Source organism: Daucus carota, chromosome 1, assembly GCF_001625215.2.
Source record: "Daucus carota subsp. sativus chromosome 1, DH1 v3.0, whole genome shotgun sequence".
Taxonomy (NCBI): Eukaryota; Viridiplantae; Streptophyta; class Magnoliopsida; order Apiales; family Apiaceae; genus Daucus; species Daucus carota.
The window spans coordinates 44,127,810-44,144,845 of NC_030381.2; the positions used below are offsets into that span (position 1 = coordinate 44,127,810).

The following is a 17,036-nucleotide window of genomic DNA, read 5'->3' on the forward strand; positions in this document are numbered from 1 at the left end:
ATTGGCCAATTCTCCACTATTCTAAATTAGTAGTCCTTCAATTTGCAAATGTTCATACTAACTTGATATCAAAATAAGCAATGATATGTGTCAAGAATAGATAATAGATGTCATGACTATGCAATGTACTCATGTTAGTTTCATCAGTTGATTGCCAACCGTCGTGGTGTATTATGGTTTGTAGGATTTGCCTCCATACAGTTTCAACCAGTTACCAAATTATTGAACTTGTGAAAATTTTCATTTCTTCAGCTGGTAAAGGCTGAGCTTCAGGCTCCAAGAACAGAGTTGTTCAAATTAATAGTATGATCTAATTGTAGAAACACCTTGAACTAAACCTGCTTCTTAGCTAAATTTTAGCAGTTAGTAAAATTATCTAATTGTACAGCCTGCAGAAAATGTTGCAGTCCCGAGTTTTTAACAGCTATGTTTGCACCACTGCTTAAAAGGGCTTATGCTGGATTGCAGTTCGTATACAACACTGGCTAAATGACTATCACCAATTATTTCGGTTGCGGGTACTATAAGGGCGGTTCACAAGACAAATACAAACACTAGCCTTGTATATTTTGTGACATTCTTGATGAAGCGCGGTACACGATTTCCCCTCTGTAAATTTTGTAAACTGAAGCAATACGCATAAATCTGACACTGGCATACGTTATGCAGTATACATCTTGGCTTCTTTAGGGGGTAAAAGAGAAAAGGAAGACGAACAGTGACACCTTTTGAACTGTTGATGTCAAGTCCGTTACAACGGAGGGGGATGGTAATCTTTCATTTCTGAGAAACTCTTGGCCCGCTTGCTATCAACTGACATAGACACTAATGCATTGCATATATAGCAGACAATGCATCAGCTGTCAGATAGTTAGGTCATGTTTCGAAAATATTAACAAACAGATTAAGACAGATGCTTGGCTTTTAAGTTTAGGCCTTTCTAACATTGTGTAACTACTTGATTAAACAGGACAACAGTGTTTAACAATAAGATAATGCCCAACTAAGTGATGCATTAACCATTCACAAAGGAATCCCTTTTGCCCTTGAATGTATTTCTTGTCGAGATCGTTAGCCGTTAGGTAACCAGAGGCGCATGGAAGGTGACCTTTCAAATTGCAGGGCCGTTCATGCACTGTTTTGGCACTTGGATTATTATCTCAGCATAATCAATCGATGAAGAAAGCTTGTGTTTTAAGTTTTGTACATCATTACACTTGTGCCACAGTCCTGGAGGTTTGTGTGTGCACTACAGAATTTTTTGGTTAGAATGTTTGATCACTTAACTAAGTGAGACTGAAACATCAACTTCCTAAGAAGCAGCTTGTGACATTTAGGTGTATTTCGTAGGATATATGTAAATTTCGTTCATTCTTATGGACTATAATTGCAGTACTCTGACAACCACTAAACCAGGATAAAAGATTAACTAAATATCTACGTCCTTTTACATCAAGCTTAATTCGTGTTGCCAAACTGATTATAACGGGAAGATTTGTCCGGGCTGTATTATATTCTGATTAATGAAAATGTTTTTTTAATAATAAAAGAAAATACATCTCACCAATTTTCCATAAGATACTACCAGATTCTTATTCTGAGGAGTCCTAAATTGTTTTTCGATATGAAGAATGCCACTTTCTTGATTTTTCGTATTCACATCAATCGTAATAATTAAAATCTTTCTTTAAGTACATTTATTCCACAATATTATTCGGAAAATTTTTTGAAAAAATATTCGAGATATTTAGAGCTACTTTTCCGTTTTATAAAACGAAAATATTTATCTAAAAATCTAGTCTAGAATAATTTCTTAGTCGGCATTCTTTTAATGAAGTGAGGATATTTATATAAAAAGATCTGGAGATAAAATACGGAGGTCCCTCCTCCCCTAATATAGCTGATATAATTAGATCTGCGCCTTTATTTCCTTCTAAAAATATCCAGATTATCCAAAAATACCATGGCTGAAGTAGACGATTCCCCACTTAACGCCGTCAATTCCTCCACAGATAAACTTGACGGCGATCCCACTGGAAAACTTAACGGCGTTACATTTGATGATGAAGAAGAACACTCATCCCAATCTAAACCTAATCCACATGACGATCAAATCACACTCTACGCCGTGTTTAATAACGTTACTAACCGCATTTTCTTCCCACGTCACGATGACCAACTCGATTTGTCTACTGGTTTGCTTCATCGCATCAAAACGACGGCGTCTGAGAATTGGCCGTTGCTTCCAGAAGCTTCTAGAAATACGGTTCGCCATGTTCTTTTGTGGACCCAGCGCGGCTCTGCTCTCCGCTCCCTTCTCGTTGTCTCGGTAAGCTTCGATAAATAATTAATCTGGATGAATTAATTGTATTTGTTGATGTGTTTAGTTATGAAGCTTAATAGAATTTGATAGAAATGAATTTGTGAGATAGGAATAGATAAATATCTGATATATTACTCACTTTGTGTTATATTCGGGTTGATTGATAGTGTTAGTGTCATTTTCGGGTTTTGTCTTGGTGAATTGTGTTGATTGATGAATGAGTTGTATTATTGACTGTGTCGGTCATTGCCGAAAAAGTCCGGATCCTTGTGATGTATGTTGTGGTTTTTTTTTCATATGGCAAATGACAACGATGAATGGCGTAATGTATAATCTTGATAGGCTTTTTTGTTTGGAACAATAGGCTAGGGGTTCAAGGCTCATGTGTGTGTAAGAGCGAGGGTATGGGCCTTGTCAGCTTCCTTGCTTGCCTTTCTCAATATTTCAGAATTGATTGGATGTTTTATGGGGGGATCAACGATTTTTAATTAAACTATTGAGTAATTCTTGCAAGTTAGTTGCACCCTTGTGCTTGTTTAATTGGATTTGAGAAATAAGGTTAATTTTTGAACCCGACATGCACACAAGTCCACAACCATGTCCAGCTTTTGATTTGAACTAGTGTATTGAGGTCAGATATTTGAAGTATGATAGTGGAATAGCTAAACCGGTCAATTATGATCTTCAACTTCTCCTTGATACATTATACGTATATCTTGACTTATATATGCATTAGTCAACCAAATGTTTTAGTAATTGTCTTGTACAAATTAAAAAATGTTCCTACGGCAATAAGAAATTTCATCAGTGAGAATGAACAAACTGCAACATTAAGTGGCGAAATAAGTGTACAAAGTAATTTTGTAAAAGCACATGACTGAGAGTCACCTCCCCTTGTTCACCGGCTTGTAAATTATAATAACAGGCTAAGTTACTTACCTCTGTGATATCTTTGTAGTGGCTGGGGCTTTTGCATACAGGGTGTCTGAGAAAGATAAAAATTGTGACTGGTGACATTGCAACAAGCAATCTTGGTCTTTTTGTGACTGCTATATATCTTTAATATGATCAATGTAGACCATAGAACATAGGTAGATGGTTATGTATACAAAGATTTCACAAAACAATTTAGGAAAATATTTTTTTAATTTTAATTTGTGTCAAAATACATCTACGCAAGTACATCGCAGTATTTCACCTTTATGTTTCTCCCAAGTACATTGCAGTATTTGCTTGGGGCATATTAAATTTTAAAAGATAAGTATCACCTCAAACAAGCATAGAGTACCAGTTCCAGGATGAAAGTTAATTGACACAGGATTAATCCCTAGATATTAACATATCGCGTTTCAAATTGTATGAAAAAATATATTAGGTTGAAGTGCAGCGTAGGCATTATCTATTGAATATGACTTGTGTAGTCATTTTGAGAACATGGATCCTATGTGGATGGAACAGACTGCAAACAACTATGAAGGTATGATTCTTAGGAGGTCATAACTGTTGAGGTCGCTAACAACCAGAAAGTAAATCATCAACTGGGCGTAGTTTGGACTGTGGATGAGACCATTACAGGAATGAGGACAATCAAGATGTAACTTTCTGAATATAATTGACGAGTCACGTGAACATACCTCATTTTGTAAAGAGGGTGTTGGAAGAGGAGGATCAGTACTCTCCCAAGGAGGGTGTTGGGGGAGTGGGGATCAGTGTCTAACTGTTTGCCCTTGTACTAGTACTTCATACTAGTGTACTTGAGTGTGGTGGACTGGTGGTGAAGCTTGAAGTCGGTGTTAGAACCATAGTCTATTGTGATAAGTACTAGAGAAGTCAAAACTAGTTCACAGAATTGCTTATAAATGCTAGCTTGCGCTTGTCATTTAATTGGGATGTATATATACGATAAAGAATTTTTACACCAACTCTCTCTCTCTCTCTCACTGCCTTTTTCTTCCCTTTACTGCTCTTTCTAGTTATCTCTGTAAGTTCTGGTCTGTCTCTATTCTCTCAAGTCTCCAATCTCTCATCTTCTGCCTTCTGAATATCTCTCTTTTGATCTCTTTCTGTCCCACCATATTTATGTTAAAAGGGTTTTCAGTTATGCATTTAGAATTAAGTATAGCTGATACTAATTTGTCACTGTTTAGTATTATGAGAGGAATGAGACTTGGAATTTTCCGTAGACTCTTCATTCACCCTCTCCAGTTTGGCCATAACTTAAAAAAGCGTTATCATGGAAAATAAGAACATCACCATCTGAATAGATCTGCATCTGAACTTTCCTTGGGGACATGTTGGAGAATGGTAATATTTGTAAGAGCGCTTACAAGTTGTACACTTTTAACTGTTGAAAGAGTACTGCTGGTTTGATTAAACCTCTGACTGCGAGAACTATGCTGAACGATGCCGGAAAAGAGAAGGGGTAGGAACAGGGAAATAAAATTTATCGTGGATTTAACAAATATTAAGTTGTGTTTTGTTAGTTGGAAAGTAATAACTAATAAGTAAACTATAAGGAGGCTGCAAAGGAAATTAGAGGTGAAAGGAACAGATTAAGAGATTTTTAGGGTAATGCGAGTGGATAAGTCTGATTTTGATTAAAGAAGACAACAAAAAGTGTAAAAATATTTGGAGGAGAATGAATTTTTTTATAAAAAGGCATTTGAAAAGCAAGAAATGAGCTTTAACAGAATGTGGTAATGCAAAGAGTGGAGACTGAAGATCAGACTTAACTGTATCTACATAATAAACTTGGAATATATTTAATGTCCACTTTGAATTCATTCCAAGTTACAACCGAAATTTCCATTCGTAGTGAACCTGATCTCTTAACCTTTACCCTACTAGCAAGGGTGTGTATGGTATTGGTGCACCATCTGCTTCTGCTTCCTGTAGTTTATTATTCAACTTTATTTTACTGTGAAGAGCTGTCCTGCCATGCAGATTAGAATTTAACTTTTGATTCATCATGTCTTTATTTGGTATTTTGTATTTTGGCATTTCACCTCAGTTGCCCTGTTTTTTCTTTACAACTGATGCAGGTTGGAACAGTAACATTTCTGGCCTTGGCAGGATGTCTAGTCTTTATGCTTTTCTTTTTGGTCGCAACCGTGAATGCCATTATGATCTCTTTCTTCATGTCTTTAGCAGCAGTTGGTCTCTTCTTGGCTTTTTTCTTTGCCTGTGTAACAACTATATATGTTGGAGCATTATTTATAGCTGCTTTTGTTATATCCACTGCCACTATATCAACAATCGTGGCAGTTCTGTTCGTTACGGGTACGTCCATCTTTTCCTTTCACTTGAGCTTATCTGAATAAGAATTTTTGCGTTTATTTCCCATGGATCTGTATTTGAGTTGGAACCTTTAACCTTCATAGCGTTTTCAATTATAATTCCAAAATACTGTTCTTATAAAATTTCATTGTTTATTACCATTGAACCAGGTTGGGCTGGATTCCTGTATAGCATGTGGTTGTTGATTAAAAAGGGTGTAGATCTTGCTTCCCATTCCCTGAGCATTACTGGGTCAGCAGTATCTGCTTTCTCTTCCCCTCGGAATGCTAAAACCTACCCTGAGCTGGATGAAGTTTCAGATTGATGTTCTAGTCCTAGGGGAATATTTGCACGTAAAAGATACTATCTGCTGTTACTATCTGTAAATGTAGCTTTTTACTCTTGCAAGTCTATCTTCTCCCGTAGTTATTTAGTGTTTTTATCGCAACACATCTCTAGTGCATAGTTCGTTGTATTAGATGTGATTATTATTTTTTTTGTCAGGTAATCTGTTTAATGTTATCACACGGAATAAGTAGTTGAATATGCTACCTGAAACCATGTATAAATCTAGTCAATTACCGAAAGTATATGATACCATAGAGTTGAGGCGAGGTTAGGATACAAAAACAATCAGGAAAAGAGTACATTACAGTAAAACCTCCATAAATTAAAACATCGGAACAATTAAATTTTATTAATTTATCAAAATAATCAATTAATCAAAATTAAATATATACGGTCATCATTATACTGGGATCAAAAATTTGTAATCTAAATATTAACTTATCGCGAGTCATTAAATAATCGAGGTTTTACTGTATAATCATGCGTAGTTTGTGGTAGTGAATTATGATTAGTCGAGGTTTTACTGCAGTGTATCGTGAGTCATTAAGTAATCGAGGTTTTACCGTTTTAGTGTATAATCATGCGTAGTTTGTGGTCATGAATTATGATTAGTCGAGGTTTTACTGTAGTATAATTAGTCGAGGTTTTAGTATAACATGCATAGTCGAGACCGTCTGGTCTGCGGGGTTAATCGCCCCGGAGGTGCGGGGTGAATCGTCTCGGAGGTGGGAAGTACAGCTAGTCCTGGAGCAAGCCGACCCCAGAGTACTTCAAAGAAATTTTATTTTATCAGTACAAACTGCAAAATGAAAATTAAGTCATGATCACGTCTTTACAAAAACAATGGTGTACTGAAATGATATTCATGTGTAATTCTACAAAAAAATAAACATGCGAGTCATGGAACGTGAATCGATCATTATTTTTTCAATAAAACTTGCAATTGCTCTGGGTTGATTTTTCTGCAATACTTTTGCATTTTTTTGTTACATAGGCTGCTGAGCTGCACCATAATTTTTGCTAATATATGTTGAAAAGCCTGTATTTTCTAAGATATATTTAGTTCTTAAAAATGAAGTCTCTACATAAGAAATATGAAACCTTCACACTAATCTGACGAACCTACCATGATGTTCTTACCCGCCATTTGTCTCTCAACCAACATAACCGCCACTTCAACTCCTCACAAACCAACACAAACACCCACCAATCTTTTAAAATCTTTGTCAAAATCTGGTAAATTAGATGAAGCTCTTCACTTAATTGAATCAAACCCCACTTCTTTATCTTACCCTAATGTTGATGCTTACTCTTCATTTCTCCATTCTTGTATCTCTAAAAGATCATTACATCATGGTCAAAGACTCTATCTTCAACTCCTTTTATCAAAGAATAAGACTCACCAGAATCTTCTTCAAAACCCCATTATTAAAAGCAAGCTCATCACCCTTTACACTGTGTGTGGCGAAATTGATGAGGCTCGAAGAGTTTTCGATGATGGGAAATCGAGGGATGAGGCTGTTTGGGTTGCTATGGCAATTGGGTATTCAAGAAAAGGGCTTTTTAGGGAAAGTTTGGAGCTTTATTGTGATATGTTGTGGCAATGTGTTTGGCCTAGTAATTTCGGGTTTTCGACTGCTTTGAAGGCGTGTTCGGAGCTGGGTGAGGTGGGGGTTGGGAGAATGGTTCATGCCCAGGTTGTGAAAGCGGGTGATGAAGTTGATCAGGTGGTGTTTAATTCTCTTTTGAGGTTGTATAATCAATGTGGGTGTTTTGAGGATGTTGTGAAGTTGTTTGATGAAATGCCTCAACGGAATGTTGTTACGTGGAACTCGTTGCTAGATGGGTTGGTTCAGCGTGGTCAGTTGTTTGAGGCGTTTAAGTTGTTCAGGAAAATGCAGGTTGAGGGGACTGGATTTAGTTGGGTTACTCTTACGACGGTTTTATCTGCGTGTGCTAAGGTTACGGCTTTATGTAGTGGAAAAGAGATACATGCTCAGATTGTGAAATCCTGGGGGAAGCCTGATGTGTTAGTGCTGAACTCACTTGTGGATATGTATGCTAAATGTGGGGAAATGGATTATTGTAGTAGAGTGTTTGATTTGATGGGAAGTAAAGATGTGACTACATACAATACAGTGCTTAAGGGCTATACAATTAGTGGGTGTATGACAGAAGCAATAAAGTTATTCGAGGAAATGATTTATTCTGGATATTATCCGGATGAGGTTACTTTTATCGCCTTATTATCGGGTTGCAGCCATGCGGGGTTTGCAGATGAGGGGCGGATGTTTTTTGACAAAATGAGTGTGGAATTTGGGATCAAGCCAAACTTAGAGCATTATGCTTGTTTGGTTGATTTGTTAGGTAGATCTGGGAAAATAAAGGAGGCTTTGGAGGTTGTAAAGAAAATGCCTATGAAGCCAGGTAGTAGCATCTGGGGTTCATTACTGAATTCTTGTCGACTTTATGGAAATGTTTCCTTAGCAGAGTTGGTTGCCGCAAAGTTGTTTGAATTGGAACCAAGTAACCCAGGTAATTATGTGATGCTATCAAACATTTACGCAAAAGCAATGATGTGGGATGGCGTTGAAAACGTTAGAAAATCAATGGAAAATGAGGGACTACAAAAGGAGCCTGGATGTAGCTGGATGCAAATAAAACATAAAGTACATACTTTTGTTGCTAGTGGGAGTTCTGCATTTCGTGATACAGAAGAATTCAAAAAAGTTTGGAATGACTTGACGGATGCTATGGAAAGAATTGGATATGTGCCAGATACAAGATCTGTACTTCATGATGTTAATGAAGAAATGAAGACAGAGTGGGTTTGTGGCCATAGTGAAAGGCTTGCAACAATGTTCGGGCTCATCCACACTGGATCCGAGATGCCAATTAGGATCACTAAAAATCTACGTGTTTGTTTAGACTGTCATATATGGATGAAGTATGTATCCAAAGTAACAAATAGAAAGATTATTTTGAGAGACACAAATCGCTTTCACCAGTTTAAACATGGAACTTGCTCCTGCAAAGATTACTGGTGATTGCACAAGTGGAATATTCAAAATTGTTTGTAAGTTCTTCTTTAAATAAATAAGTAATCATTATATTCAAAGTTGATATTCTAGTGAGGCCGAGATTATGTCGTATATATATGGTTTTATTGGTTATATAGAATATGAATCTATCGTAGTAAATACATCCAAATCATTACCCTCATGCAAGTATAGCTACATAGAAAAGGATTTATTTATTTTTTTGGTCGCAAAATGTGACCTGGTTCATTCAAGATGCCTGGCATAATATTATTGTTGCAACATCTTGTAAATAAATATTTAGTCATATTTGATTTCACTGACTTTATATACATGTTTGCGTAAGTTAGGAGCTAATCCCTCCATATAATTAAGCTATAATTTTGACTTAATATTGAGCTTATCATAGTCTCTGGTATTGGCATCCCTTGCACCGTGATTCATTTATAACTGAACACACAAATTATATTGGTTTTACCGCAACAATAGGATGTTACTTGCTGATATCTACTTCTTTTGTCTAAGTGGTGGAGACATAATCACAATGTTAATCAGCATGTGAAGAACTGTACAACTAGAATTTCATTTTGAATGTCTAATGAAATCTCAGTCATATTCTCGATGCATTCATCTCTAATAACATTTCATTACTATCCTTGCCGGTCTGATTATTTATTTCATCAGCTTTTGTCCCCCAATTAGTTTCTTGTCCCAGTTTGTAGCGAGAACTGTAAAGCATTTTGATGCCCTCCTTTAACGTTTGATTCATCTTCACTTTACTTGTCCATCAAATAGATTCTATAATATGAAGCTGATATATCGATAGACTGCTCTTAAACTGCTTCTGCCTTAGTTAATAAAGTGCTGACATGATATACATGTTTCTTCAACATCTGATTCACCTTCCTGGCTTGAAGATCAAGCACAGTTAAAACAGTCATGAATCGGATGTGAACTCCTCCTGCTGCTTCTAAGATGATAGACAAATTAACGAGGCCTCCTGTATGCACACTAATTTTCTAACTAAAATCAGGCAATTTGATATTTAATAATAAATTTATGAGTTTTTTATTATTTTAATATTCTTAAAACAAATAATTAAAATTGTAATACGATAAATGAGTAAATAGAATATCAAATATACTTGATAAATGTGAAATTTGAATTCTCTTATTAATAATTAATGTATTGTCACGATAATAGTGTATTGTCTAAAAAACACTAGATATAATAAATGTTTTGAGTTCATTCATATCAGCTGTCAATCACAACTAAAATGATACTTGTGCCCTCCGCCTCTAGGCACAGGTCAGCCGGGCCCTTCATATAATCAGTAAGAAACTTTAACATGTTTTCTTGTATGTATAAACTTCCCCTTCGACGGCTTGAAATTTTCACCTGTTTTTTCTTTAAGAGTTAATTACACTTTGTAACCCCTAGGATTGCTCCAAACGCACTTAAGATCCTGAACTATCAAACGTGACATAATGCACCCTGAACTTTACATTCTCGTGCAAGTTGTAACCCATAGTCACTATTCCGTCCAAATATGCCGTTAACTTTAACTGTTTGAGAGGTAACAGTGTGTATATTAGTTTCTAACAGCTACTTTACCTCTTGTGACCCCTCAAAAATTATGTATTATATTTTGAAATTATTTCTGAACACATAAAACGATGTAAAAAAATTTAAAATAAGTTTAAAATATGTATCTAGATTTAAAATCTGAAAATTTATTATTATTTTTACATAAACGATGTAACTTATTTTAAAATTTTAAAATAAATACATATTTTAAAAATTAGTTTAATAGTTTTTACATCGTTGTGTGTGTTCAGAAATAATTTCAAAATATAATACATAAACTTTGAGGAGTCACAGGGGGTAAAGTAGCTGTTAGAAACTACTATACACACTGTTACCTCTCAAACAGTTAAAGTTAACGGCATATTTGGACGGAATAGTGACTATGGGTTACAACTTGCACGAGAATGTAAAGTTCAGGGTGCATTATGTCACGTTTGATAGTTCAGGATCTTAAGTGCGTTTGGAGCAATCCTAGGGGTTACAAACTGTAATTAACTCTTTCTTTAAACTGCAATAAGTAAGGCTCTGTTTGGAAATTAGAGATTTGGGGTAAAATTAGAGGTTTGAGGTGTTTTAGAGGTTTGATCAAGAGAATCCGCTAATATTAGTGTTTGGTAGTTAACGGATTGAAATAGAGGTTTTGATCCTAAAAGCTACTTTGAGGAATTTTTTGGATTAGCGGTTTTGGTTTGTGTCACACAAATTTAATCAATCAGCTATTTACCAAACAGTTCTATGAGAAACAGCTAATTCAATCAGCTAGTCAAAACATCTACTTTAATCAGCTAGTCAAAACATCTAATTTAATCCCCTAACAACTAACCGCTAACCGATAATTCACAAACAGAGCCTAAGTTTTATTTGCTCACCTCTTAATAAAATGTACATACTCCCTAAGAGTTTGGGTGATATTTTTTGGAGTAACGCGCACCCCGACCCTACTCTCATGAGAAATAAATTAATTTAATATATTTACCAATCAGTATCATGTCGCCCACTTCATCTGGCACCAGAATAATGAAATGCATAAAATCAGAATGAACATATCAAGAGATATGCATGTTAAATGAGCACGCAAGTTATACTAACAACACTAATTCGTTCAATAAGAAAAATATAGCCGCCAAGCAGGACCCGTAGAACTGCAGAAAAAATGGCACACCAGTCCATTTATGACTGGACATTACACTTGCCTACTCTACTCTCAAACAAAATCACACAAAAAAGAGTCAATTTAGGCTACTAGTTTATTCAAACTCCTCCCCTGGCTGGCGGGCTGGCGGGCGTTTTAGCCTTTAGTACCGCCCCACATTTTTACTTGCAGCATGCCACACTTCTCATATAAATATCCAAGCTGCTCTAAGTTCTAAACACAACACCATCATCTCAACTCAACACACAAACAAACAAAACAAACTTGAGTGTGTTGAAGAGTAGAAGATTTTTCGCAATGGGTGCAGGTGGGCGCATGTCTGAGCCTTCGAGTACCAAGAAAACTCAGGCAGAAGCACTTCGACGCGCTCCTCATGAGAAACCTCCTTTCACTATAGGTGACCTTAAAAAGGCCATTCCTGCCCATTGCTTCGAAAAATCATTGATCACTTCGTTTCGTTACCTCATCCAAGACCTCATCATGGCCTATGCGCTTTACTATGTTGCCACCAACTATATCGATCAGTACTTGCCCCATCCTCTGAATTACTTGGGCTGGGCAGCCTACATTGCTGTCCAGGGCTGTGTACTGACCGGGGCTTGGGTCGTAGGCCATGAATGTGATCACGACGCCTTCAGTGACTACGGCTGGGTTAATGACCTTGTTGGCCTGATTGTCCACTCTTCTCTCATGGTCCCTTATTTCTCCTGGAAAATCAGCCACAGGCGCCACCACGCCAACACTCAATCCCTTGAGAACGACGAGGTTTATGTCCCGCGGTTCAAGTCCAACATCAGGAACTACTACAAGATTTTCAACAACCCCCCTGGCCGAGTCCTCGTCTGGGCCACCACACTCCTCATAGGCTTCCCTTTATACTTAATGTTCAACGTCTCGGGCCACAAGTACGAGAGGTGGACTTCACACTACGATCCCCACAGCCCTCTCTACACAGAACGCGAACGCAAACAGATCATTGTTTCTGACGTCGCCATTCTTGCTGTCATCTATGGCCTATACCGTCTCGTACTACTCAAAGGATTCGCCTGGGTGTTCTGTGTCTACGGAGGCCCATTGCTCGTTGTCAACGGATGGTTCACATTGATCACAATCCTCAACCACACTCACCCTTCGGTTCCTTACTACGACTCAACTGAATGGGATTGGTTGAGGGGAGCTCTCTGCACCGTCGACAGGGACTATGGAATTCTGAACAAGGTGTTCCATAACGTCTGCAATGCTCATGTCTGTCACCACATTTTCTCCATGATCCCACATTACCACGGGCTAGAAGCCACCGAGGCCATGAAGCCGCTCCTTGGGGATTACTACCAGTACGACGGGACACCGATTCTAAAGGCCATGTACCGCGAAATGAAGGAATGTATATACGTGGAGAAAGATGAGGGCGAGACTAAAGGAGTCTACTGGTACCGAAAGGATATCTAGTTTATTTGTTTTTTCCTAAAAATTTCTGGTAATTTCAGATGGTTTCAATGTTAATGTTGTAAGTTCAGAAAAAGGAATTGGAAAGCATGACTCCTCTCCTTTTGTGATGAATAGAATCATAAATTTCAGGCATATACAATTTCATTCACTTCGAGCATCAAAATAATTGTCGTAAAAGCTTGTCTTTAATCTGCCCCCGCCAGTTTTAGCAAATAAAAGTTCGTTTAACGTGACATGTAATTTGAAATGGAGATAACGCCCAGGGCCGGTCCAAGACCGGTGCAACCAGTGCTCCAGCACTGGGTCCATTGGTCCAGGGGGCCCAAAAATGTATGTGTTACTATACTTCTACAGGCCTTTTTTTTCCCCTGATGCTACTCAACGCAAAGGCCACGTACGTTAACTGCTCCTCTGCTCCATTAAACGATCGGTCCAATTACATAATTAACTTCAAGTTTCAAGTTTTAATCCAGGACGTCAATTCTTAGAAAAACAAAGATAATGACTTATTTCAATCTTTTAATTTAGTTGTTTATATATAATATATTATCTCAAAATTGTAGTAACTATTGGCTACTTGTTTATCTAATCTCTAATCTAATACTACTTATTTGTTTAATATATATGATTTCTGTGATCAGTACTTTGTCGAATAATTTTTTTTGCAATTTTTTTCAGTTTGGGATTGGGGACTTGATAGTTGTTATTGATTGGAGTTGAAGGATTCTGCCACTGCTTCACTACTTCAATACTTGTTCTCCCATTTATTCAGGTTTCACTTTCTCACAAGTCATACATCTTCCCGATTGCTTGCTATTTTAGTGCATAAAATGTTTACTAAAAAGTAGTCATCTGGTAATGATAAAAGAAAAAGAAAGAAAGAGGAGGAAGAAAAAATTAAACCATTAAAGGGATCGCTTCAAAAACTTTGGAAGAAAGCCAAACAGTCTGATGTGCCTATAGAAAAAGACGAGTCTGAAATTGTAGAGAAGGAGGTGTCTCAAGTTCAAAGTACTTTTACACAAGAACATGAAGGACTAAAAACTTGTTGTCTGGAACTTGAAAAGTCCTCAACTCATGGTGATGCTTGTGATATTGATGCAAAACGGTTGCTTTCAGAATTACAAATTTTACAGGAGATGCTTCCAAGTGTAGCATATGAATGTGAAATACCATGGAATTCTCTTAAAGTTTTAGAATTTGTGAAGAAGATGGACATGTTTCCAAATATTTTAGTGGCTTATAGGATTTTATTAACCATACCTATTACTGTGACATCTGCAGAACGGAGCTTCTCAAAATTGAAGTTAATTAAGTCTTATTTACAGACAAGCATGACTCAAGATAGGTTGAATGGATTGGCAATTTTGAGTATTGAGAAAAATATACTCAAAAGTATTGATGTGGAGCATATAATCGATGATTTTGCTTCCAAAAATGCGAGAAGAGGACATTTCAAATGAGGATTGATGTGTTGCAGATTTCCGGTTCAGGATTTTATTAGGATGAAAAAACATGATTTAAACATATGTAATTTTTGTTTTTTATGATATACTCATGCCACTAGTTTTGTGTTTATACGATATCACCAGCTTTAGTATATCTAATTTCAAGTTGCTTGGAATTTTTCTTTTTATATTCATATTAGTAGTCTTGTGTAAAAAGGTCCATAAAAAATTTCGCACTAGGCCACCGAAATTTCAGGACCGACCCTGATAGCGCCCAATATGACCTTATACTCCATTTGTTTATGTTGATTTTTTCATTTCCGTCTCCCTCTTCTATTGTACTTAGATAGCTTTGTCCCATATTTGAAAATCCTCCGAAATTCAGTGGTATATAATTCTAACTCTCATATTTTGAAATTCTTATTCCGTCACTGAATTCAGAACTATGAACTACATTGCTAAAAGTAATAATGTTTCATTTCTTTTACTATCATCCTGAAAAATAATTGAAGTTTGGAGTACACACTTCAATTGCTCACATGCATCTTGCATCAAGTAAGCAGCATACGACGGTAGCAATGTCAATCCCCATGAACAAGTCAAGAATTTATGAACCAGCAACAGATTTAACAATTAAAAACAAAATCTGTATCGCAGATCCACCTGCACATGCAATCTATGCATAAAATTTCCATCATCTCATTCTTCAATGCTACAGCTATACTAAACTAACAACAAAACAAATCTAGTCAATCTGTATCTTAGTTTACATTTCAAACACATATTTTGACCTGCAATATCTTATATATTGATCATTACTCTTCTTCAGCTCAAAGTTACTATCAATCATATAATGGATTCTCCTAAGAAATCCCACTCTCAGTTTACCAAATTCTACTATATTTTCCTTCTTCTATCGACAAATCTTCTTACCTTGTTCATATCGACCACCTTTAATTCCTCTGGATGCTCTCTAAATTTTTCCGGAAACACTCCAACAGCTATACAGGATCATGTCACCCAGGCAAGTTCTAACCTCCCATCTGAATTCATCGCGTTCACATCTCCACATGAACTTCCATTCGGATTCAACACGAATTTTGATTCTGACAAAATCGTCCCTCCAGTTGGCCGCCCCTGTACCCTCTTTCCTGACATTCTCCGTAAATACATGACATATAAGGTCAATGGATCATGCCCTGATGATGAGCTATTAGCACAAAAGCTCCTCCTTAAAGGATGTGAGCCACTACCTCGTAGAAGATGCCGTGCAGCTGCTCCACAGGACTACGTGGAGCCATATCCTCTTCCAGCTAGCTTCTGGTCCACCCCATCAGATTCATCAGTTGTCTGGACTGCATATACCTGCAAGAACTACACATGTCTAATTAACCGCAAGCGTAATCAGAAAGGCTTTGATGACTGCAAAGACTGTTTTGATCTTAAAGGAGTAGAGAAGAGTCGTTGGACTAAACCAACCAGTGGTGGTGGAGTTGATTTCTCTATAGACGAAGTCCTGGCAGTGAAAAAGCCAGGAACAATCCGAATCGGGCTTGACATTGGAGGCGGAGTGGCCACATTTGCAATCAGAATGCAGGCAAGAAATGTAACCATTGTTACAACATCAATGAACTTGAACGGTCCTTTCAATAATTTTATAGCTGCAAGAGGGGTTGTGCCTTTGTACCTCAGTATTTCCCAGAGGCTACCATTCTTCGACAACACATTGGATATCGTCCACTCCATGCACGTTATGAGTAACTGGATACCAACAACATTGCTGCACTTCATGTTCTTTGACATCTACAGGGTGCTGAGGCCCGGTGGTTTGTTTTGGCTGGACCATTTCTTCTGCGTCGGTGAGCAGCTGGAGGAGGTTTATGCGCCACTTATAGACAGCATCGGATTTACAAAGGTGAAGTGGGTGGTAGGAAGGAAGTTAGATCGTGGACCAGAGCTCAAGGAAATGTACCTGTCGGCATTGTTAGAAAAGCCACTAAAGAATTCTTGGTAAACTTTAGTTCTTGTTGTTTCTGAAGTTTCTGATTCTTAAGGGAAAGTTCTGTTTTTGCTTTACAAATTTATTGCTGTAACTTCTTTATTTGCATATTCTGGTTTGCCGATTTTTGGGACCCTTGTGAGGGAGGCCTGCCGTGTATTATGGAGAAGAACATGTTTAGTTTTAATCTTAGTTCAGTCAAATGTAACAAGTTTTTCCAGCTCTGACGTAGATATTTGTTTAACTTGCCCATATATTACATTCTACGAATTTACTTCAAAATGGGATTAAAACATCAATTTGATTATTAATTTGAGACTGGTGGTTTAGAACTACCCTTGATGACCTTTTTTTTTTTTCCCTCCTTTTTCATAATGTTTAAAATGTCAGGAAATAAGAGAGATCATTTACTAAC

General features: G+C 37.1%; 4 protein-coding genes across 4 annotated transcripts; all 4 read left to right on the plus strand.

Moving 5' to 3' along the window:
* The first annotated feature begins 1,893 nt into the window (after positions 1–1,893).
* LOC108209874 (uncharacterized) lies at positions 1,894–6,145 on the plus strand. The gene is made up of 3 exons (XM_017381064.2): positions 1,894–2,329; positions 5,365–5,602; positions 5,770–6,145. Exons 1-3 carry the CDS (start codon positions 1,964–1,966, stop codon positions 5,922–5,924), a joined length of 759 nt encoding a protein of 252 aa, XP_017236553.1. The 5' UTR covers positions 1,894–1,963; the 3' UTR covers positions 5,925–6,145.
* An 847-nt stretch (positions 6,146–6,992) lies between these two features.
* On the plus strand, positions 6,993–9,099 carry LOC108204655 (pentatricopeptide repeat-containing protein At3g14330). Its single transcript, XM_017374199.2, has one exon. The coding sequence runs from the start codon at positions 7,075–7,077 to the stop codon at positions 8,992–8,994; it is 1,920 nt and encodes a 639-aa protein (XP_017229688.1). The 5' UTR covers positions 6,993–7,074; the 3' UTR covers positions 8,995–9,099.
* Positions 9,100–11,897: 2,798 nt separating this feature from the next.
* LOC108204656 (delta(12) fatty acid desaturase FAD2) lies at positions 11,898–13,322 on the plus strand. The gene has a single exon (XM_017374200.2). It carries the CDS (start codon positions 12,023–12,025, stop codon positions 13,172–13,174), a length of 1,152 nt encoding a protein of 383 aa, XP_017229689.1. The 5' UTR covers positions 11,898–12,022; the 3' UTR covers positions 13,175–13,322.
* A 1,761-nt stretch (positions 13,323–15,083) lies between these two features.
* Positions 15,084–16,891, plus strand: LOC108223156 (probable methyltransferase At1g29790). Its single transcript, XM_017397275.2, has one exon. The coding sequence runs from the start codon at positions 15,476–15,478 to the stop codon at positions 16,634–16,636; it is 1,161 nt and encodes a 386-aa protein (XP_017252764.1). The 5' UTR covers positions 15,084–15,475; the 3' UTR covers positions 16,637–16,891.
* The last annotated feature ends 145 nt before the right edge of the window (positions 16,892–17,036 follow it).

Bases quoted from the DNA above. Each gene is read 5' to 3' on its own strand.
- LOC108209874 (XM_017381064.2), top strand. From the start codon at position 1,964: ATGGCTGAAGTAGACGATTCCCCACTTAACGCCGTCAATTCCTCCACA. The intron at 2,330-5,364 runs GTAAGCTTCGAT...CAACTGATGCAG, and splicing joins GCTCCCTTCTCGTTGTCTCG to GTTGGAACAGTAACATTTCT. The intron at 5,603-5,769 runs GTACGTCCATCT...CCATTGAACCAG, and splicing joins GGCAGTTCTGTTCGTTACGG to GTTGGGCTGGATTCCTGTAT.
- LOC108204655 (XM_017374199.2), top strand. From the start codon at position 7,075: ATGATGTTCTTACCCGCCATTTGTCTCTCAACCAACATAACCGCCACT.
- LOC108204656 (XM_017374200.2), top strand. From the start codon at position 12,023: ATGGGTGCAGGTGGGCGCATGTCTGAGCCTTCGAGTACCAAGAAAACT.
- LOC108223156 (XM_017397275.2), top strand. From the start codon at position 15,476: ATGGATTCTCCTAAGAAATCCCACTCTCAGTTTACCAAATTCTACTAT.